The 7,283-nt window shown below is 40.7% G+C and overlaps 1 protein-coding gene across 2 annotated transcripts in view; it reads right to left on the bottom strand.

Moving 5' to 3' along the window:
• dscama (Down syndrome cell adhesion molecule a) overlaps window positions 1-7,283 on the bottom strand; it is a 385,227-nt gene that overhangs the window by 61,890 nt on the left and 316,054 nt on the right. For both annotated transcript variants that reach the window (XM_034178954.1, XM_034178955.1), the window contains exons 22-25: window positions 5,071-5,188; window positions 1,414-1,577; window positions 1,213-1,311; window positions 950-1,138 (exon numbers count right to left, since the gene is read on the bottom strand). In XM_034178954.1, coding sequence (XP_034034845.1) covers window positions 950-1,138; window positions 1,213-1,311; window positions 1,414-1,577; window positions 5,071-5,188 — 570 coding nt within the window. The remainder of the gene's footprint in view (window positions 1-949; window positions 1,139-1,212; window positions 1,312-1,413; window positions 1,578-5,070; window positions 5,189-7,283) is intronic.

Here is a 7,283-nt window from a genome sequence, read left to right as displayed (position 1 = left end):
TCAACATATTTACAATTATATTATGTACTCAAATTGAATTTACTAAATAAAATCATGAACGCATACATGTACACAGATGCCACTTCACTTTTAATATATAGCTGATTTACTGCCCCCTGCTGGAATGGCATGTGAGTCTATTCCAACATCCATTGTTCAGCATTGTTAGCTAATATCCGTAGTTTCTTCAAAAATATTAGCACTATCAATGTTCCATTTTGACGGCCCTCTTCCTTGACCCAAAATACAAAAGCATACCAAATGGAAAATGTCAGCTCTCCCCAGTTTGTCTGTGATCAATGTTATGCACACGCACACACACGCACACACACACATACACACACACACACACAGACAGACTCCACTTAACTTTTAATATATTGTGGCGAGCTGCTCGATAGAACAAATACTTTTATTCAGGTGCAAACGCACCACACTTCCCACTCATGGTAATGGCAACATGACAATTAAAAAGTAAGTCCCTTCGGTTGCTCCCGTGTTTTCACTCGGTGTCACCACAGCAGATCCTAGGTGGGTCTGCATGTTGATTTGATTTTACACCAGATGCCCTTACTTTTGCAACTCCACATTGCATGGAGAAATGTGAAAGGGCTGGGGTTTCTAAACTGACTAAACCAAATGAACTACAAAAACACAATACATTATTAACACTAACAACACTGTTAAACTGACATGAACCACAATAACAACATTTAAAACCCCAAACTCCCATGGTGCATTGCAGCACAGCATCCATTGTTCACTGTGGTTAGCTAATATCCCTAATTCCTCCAAAAATCTTACTCATATCAACTTTCCGTTTTCACAGCGTTCATCCTTGACCCAATGTCAGCTCTCCCCAGTTGCTCTGTGATTGAAGCCATACACATGCACACACACAGAGGCCACTTGGCTATTATGAATTAGATATATAAAAATGTACAGTCACCTTTCCCATGCGTCTTTGCCTCAATAATCTCACTGATGCGTCCAGGCCCCACTGCATTCTGGGCTGTGAGGGTAAACTTGTACCAGGTTCCACACTTGAGGTTCTCCAGCCGATAGGAGCGCTCGCTGGGACTGATGGCAAAGTTACCCCACTGCTCGCTGTTGTCCTCTGAGTACTGCAGGATGTAGCCTGCAGAAGACACAAGAATGTTACCAAACTGTGATCTGCTCCAAAGGAAGACAGACAAGTGGAGACCAACTGACCTCTGATGGAGCTGCCCCCATTGTCTCCTGGGATCCAGGACAGGGTTATGGATGTGGTGGTCGTCTTGGTCACTGTAAGGCGAGGCTGGTCTGGTGGGACTGGGTCAAAAAGAAACAAACAAAAAAATAACAAGATACCAAAACAGTGTAAAGACCAAACGAAGAAGGAAAAAATGTCACCCAACAGATAAATGTTCTTACCTTGCACTTGCAGGTTGAGGACAATCTTATCTGACCCAAAATTGTTACTGGCCACACACGTGTAGTTCCCAGAATCCTCTGCTTTTATTGTGCGAATAACAAGGCTGCCATTGCCATGAACACTGCGTCGGCTGTCTATCACAACAGGTCCTGGAGTTCCATTTCTGAAAGATAAACATGTTTTAATCTTTAAAGTAGACCTGCAGTCAGATCTTTGGACCAAAAAATGACATATTTACACATAAGATCCTTCTGAATGTAGTAAAGTAAATCTGCAAGGCCATATCTGTCATTCAACTGAGAAATCTTCATTTAAAAATGACAAATTTACAGCTAAAATGTAGCCCTCCACAAAACTGTCATCACATCTGGGAAGCTGCCGAGACGTCAGAGAGAAGACCCTATCCCAGCATGCATTGCGCGCGCCAATTGTAATTTGTGGATTTACGTCAGTTTGTATCTGCACCTTTTTCTTGTCTTATACAGAAGGATCTACTTTTTTAAAACTTCATATTGTCTTGTGGCATGTTTGGTGAGTACACATTTCTTTTATTTCTGCTTGAAAATTATTTTGGGGGACTTTTTCATACACCCGTTTGATTGAGTGGTGTCACATAGAAAATCTACTGTGTTTCGCCTCTGGTGTTACCGTCGTGGGGTACAGAAGCGGGACCCGCAAAGAATTCAAGTCATTAAAAAGATATAAACCTCTCTCAGCGGCCACGGAGCTCTGCGGGTCCAATTACCGAGATGTGCGGCGCTGCAAACAGTCTGTCCTTGCAGCAACAGGTGTCACCGGCCACTCCGCATCAAAACAGCGAGCGTAGTCTCTGGACTTTTGCCAAGTTGGCTGCACCTCCATTCAGTAGACAGAGGTGATGCGGCTGCACAGCAGACACGGGCAATGTGAGTGGCCCGCTTCGGTGTTTACCGAGCCCACAGACTTAGTAAGCGCAGCGGAGGCAGAGAGCGAGGCGTCTGGGAAGAACGGCACCCACTGTCGATGTCGCTCGCCGTTGATCTGAGCATGCAGAGCTGTATCTCACATTCACTGCAGCTTACTTTTGGATGCTGAAACCAGGATGTGTATAACAGTAACATTATTAACAGATAAAATCAATTTCAATGCGGGATCGGACTGAAGGCGCAAGCACTCTGTCTTCTCTCTTACGTCACGGCAATGTCCCGGATGTACAAACAGTTTTCGCTGAGGGCCAAATTTTAGCTGCAAATTTGTCATTTTTAAACGAAGATTTCTCTGCTGAATTACAAATTTTGGCTTGCAGAATTACTTTACTGCATTCATAAGGGTCTTATAAATACATATCAGCTATTTCTTTCTGAGATCTCACCACATTTATTTCAAAGCAGGTCTACTTTAATACTGTTCAGCAGATGACTTAAAAACATGTTAACGTTTGTAGCCAAACATATCCCATCATTTCTGAAGTAATGAAGTAATGCATCTGAAACATAAAAAAAAAAAAATTATAAAAAAAAAAAAAAAAAATCTGGTCCATAAGTCATGACCTGCCTGTAGAGGGAGCTGAAAGAAATGTGTGGTTGTGTCACTAAGCAATTTTGTGTGTGTGTGTTTCTGAGATCGATCAATTGTAGAAACAAAAACAACACTAAAAAAGAAATAAAAAACAAACAAAGTAATGAATAAAATGTAACAGGGAAAAAGTCTAAATTAACAGTACAGTGGTCCCTCGCTATAACGCGGTTCACCTTTCGCGGCCTCGCAGTTTCTATGATTTTTTTAGTGCAATTTTGCATGCTTCTTTTTTTTTTTTTTTTTAACAGCGCATTGTGTTCTGCGTCCTTATCAGGCGGGCCAGTGCACCGGTCGGCATCACCGCGATTGCTCTCACTGCCTCCGATGCTGAGTCTGCAGGCTCGGTAAGCGCTGCAGCGGGTCACTCACACCACCCCCCTCTCTGCTGTGCAGAGCTGCGGACAACTCTGGCAACAGGTCCAGATACTACGCTCGCTGTTTTGATGCAGAGCACTCCGGCAGCCCGCAAGGATAGACTTCTTGCAGAAAAATCCGCAGCGCCCGCTGCATGGTCTCGGTAATTGCAGCCGCAGAGCTCCGTGGCCATGACTTGGATTCTTTGCGGGTCCCGCATCCATACCCCCGGAGGCAGTGAGCGAAGGGAGAGCACGCGCATTGTGTTCTGCGTGTGTCTGTTTATAATCTTCTCACCCAGAAGAAAAAAGAGAGTGTTTACACAGGAGAGAAAAGTGAGAAAATGTTAATGCCTGTTTGAGAAAAGTGTATAAAGTGTGTAGTGAGGGGTTTTACAGCCTTAAAATATTCATAATAATTGTAAAAAAATCGCTACTTCGCGGATTTTGCCTATTGCGGGTTATTTTTAGAACGTAACTCACGTGATAAACGAGGGACCACTGTATAAGGGAAGCCTGCAGTATGACAGAATCCTGTCCCTAACCCTAATCCAACCTTAAACACTAACCCAACTCGAAAACCTAACCCAGTCAAACCTGAGTCCAAACCCTAACTGACAGCACCACAAAACCAAAAACATTCATTTATGGATTGGTTTTCCTTTTTTCATAACAAAATCTCTTTTGTCTTTTACAGGTCTCGGCCTCAACTTTATCAAAATTTTGGGTCTGTTAGTGAAGCTTAGGGCTAGCGGCCTGCAATCCCCTTAGTATTTTCTGTTTTCCTGTCGATTTACTGTTGATGAATTATATCTTAGGTGTAGTCTTTCCGGGAGACTGATTCTGCTCTTTTTCTCTCTGTCCGAGGTACGGATAGTGGGACGGCTACTGAACACAGGATGCTGGACTGACACACTGCAGTCTGGATTTCAAATGGACATTGCCATGGGAACAGGCCCCAAAGGGACCAGCATGAGGACTGCTGGATGACCCCTGCCTGTAGGGGATTTCTCATCAAATACATATTCTTCTGTTATTATGTCATGTTGTTTTGATTTCCCATTTTCTGTTTTTGTTCACCTTTGTAAAGCTGTGTAAAAACCTTGTAACTGTTAGAATTGCCTAAGCAGTGGGTCACCCCTCTGAGTCTGGTCTGCCTGAGGTTTCTTCCTCAATATCAAATCAAATCAAATCAATTTTATTTATATAGCACCAAATCACAACAAACAGTTGCCCCAAGGCGATATCATCAGAGGGAGTTTTTCTCACCACTGTTGCCTGTGTACTTGCTCTAGGGCAGTGGTGTCCAAAGTATTCCAGGGTGCAGGTTTTCTCCAGCAGGTGATTTCACTGATGAACTCATCCCATCTACTCAAAGTGATGTTAATCAGTGAAATCACCTGCTAGAGTCAGTGGCTGCAAAGAAAACCTGCACGCTCTTGGCCCTTTCTGGAATACTTTGGACACCACTGCTCAAGGGGTTGGTAAGGTTAGACCTTACTTGTGTAAAGCGCCTTGAGGCACCTTTGTTGTGATTGTGTCAGATACAATATGGACATCTGTGACATACACCACGGACATCTACAATCGATTGCGTCAGGAATAATTATTGCTTTTAGCAGGACAGACACAGAACTGTGTGTTTTCTGTTTTGTTTTTGATGTAAAACTCCAACCACTTTTAAATGGAGGAAAAAACTATTTTTACACAATTTGACCTCTTTCAGTAAGACTGATGTATACTCACGTCTCCTTCAGCCACTTGATGGTTGGAGGTGGATCACCTACAGCTTTACAAGGCAGGACAATGTCCCTCATCCAGGGAGTCGTTACGGTTCCATTGAAGGTCAGAATCCGAGCTGGAGCTGCAGAAATATACAACTTATTCATGAGCCTTCGAAAGAGTCACAATAAGTAATAAATATGTTTTGTTTTCTAAACAAAAAGCTGTGGGTAAAAAGCTACTTAGAAAATAGAAAACAGTTTGTTCATAATAATACTAAATCAGAAATGTGTAACATTATTTATGGAGTACCACAAAGATCGGTACTTGGACCCAAACTGTTTATTTTGTATATCAATGATTTTGTGAATATATCCAATGTGCTTGGCAGCATTTTATTTGCTGATGATACAACGCTGTTTTACACTGGATCAGATATACAGGAAGTAGCACAAGTGATACATACAGAGTTGGAAAAAGTTAAACATTGGTTTGATATAAACAGATTGTCACTAAATATTAATAAGACAAATTTTATATTGTTTAATGATAGAGCGAAAAAAAATAATGTGTCATTACAAATAGATGGAATGGATATACAAAGGGTAAAAGAAACAAAATTTTTAGGAGTCATGATTGATGAAGATCTTACATGGAAGTCACACATAAATTACATCCATCCATCCATCCATCCATCCATCCATCCATTTTCTTCTGCTTTATCCGGAGTCGGGTCGCGGGGGCAGCAGCTCAAGCAAAGCCGCCCAGACCTCCCGATCCACACACACCTCCTCCAGCTCCTCCAGGAGAACCCCAAGGCGTTCCCAAGCCAGCCAAGAGATGTAGTCCCTCCAGCGTGTCCTGGGTCTTCCCCGGGGCCTCCTCCCAGTGGGACGTGCCCGGAACACCTCTCCAGCGAGGCGTCCAGGGGGCATCCGGAAAAGATGCCCGAGCCACCTCAACTGACTCCTTTCGACGTGGAGGACCAGCGGCTCGACTCCGAGCTCCTCCCGAGTGAATAATGTACACTTTTATGTACATAAATTACATAAAAGGAAAAAGTAGCGAAAGCCATTGCTGTTTTGCATAAAGTAAAATATTCATTAAATAGTTATGGTTTATTAACATTGTACAATTCATTGACTGTCCCATATTTAACTTATTGTGTAGAAATCTGGGGATCAACATATACAGCCTATATACAACCTTTATTTATTTTGCAGAAAAGAGCTTTAAAAGTGATTAGTAACAGTGGTTTTAGAGATCCATCTAATCCATTGTTTATTAAGTATAGGGTACTTAAATTTCATGATTTAGTCGATTTGAAAATATTACAAACAATGTACCAAGTTAATAAAAATACTTTACCAACAAACATTCAAAATGTGTTTGAAAAAAGAGTAAGTAGTTATAAATTGAAAGGAATAGAAGTCTTTAAAAAAACCAAGATTTAGAACCAAAGTAAAGGAAAGGAGTATTGCAGTAAATGGTGTCAAATTATGGAACAATCTTAATAAAGAAATTAAAGAATTAAGGTCGCTTAAATTATTGAAAAAACGTATTAAATTAGATGTATTAAGTAAGTATGAAACTATGAAATAAGTCAGTGGGCTGCAAGAAAGTAAAAAAAAAAAAAAGGTAAACTGTTAATAATGTTTGGCGTGTCTTAAGTTTACGTAAATGTAACCTGTCAGAGATGTAATCTATTAATTAATGGTCATAATTATGAAATGGGTCAGTGGTATGTGACAAGTTAAAGAAATGCAATCTGTTAAATAATGTTGACTATGATGCTGGATATTGAAAGACTGTATTGTTAAAAGGGGCAGAAATCATAAGACTTGTTCTTATTTCTGCTCCTTTTCATTCTGGTATTGTGGTGCTTTGTTTTTGCTTTTCTGTTTTTCTTTTAAATGAATTAAATAAATATTAAAGAAAGAAAGAAATGTTTTTTCTCTGGGAAATTCTGGATTTTCACATGGTGGATGTTATTCTTCATCAATTCACTGTTTCATCCATAATAAAAAGCAACTTATTGACTATATAGTCAACAGTAAACAGGAGAGCAGGAGAGAGTGTAGCTAGACAGCATAGGATAGGATAGGATAGGATAGATTGTGTCCAGTGTCTATGGAATAATGTTAATGTTAACTTGTTTCAAACTTTTACCTGAATTTATTAGTTAATTAATGATAACTTATTCATGTTAGCTAGGTAAAGGTAATGTATGCCTTACC

This window comes from Thalassophryne amazonica, chromosome 9 (genome assembly GCF_902500255.1).
Source record: "Thalassophryne amazonica chromosome 9, fThaAma1.1, whole genome shotgun sequence".
Classification (NCBI taxonomy): Eukaryota; Metazoa; Chordata; class Actinopteri; order Batrachoidiformes; family Batrachoididae; genus Thalassophryne; species Thalassophryne amazonica.
Note: the sequence above shows the minus strand (reverse complement) of the source record. Positions and strands in the feature narration are given on the sequence as shown.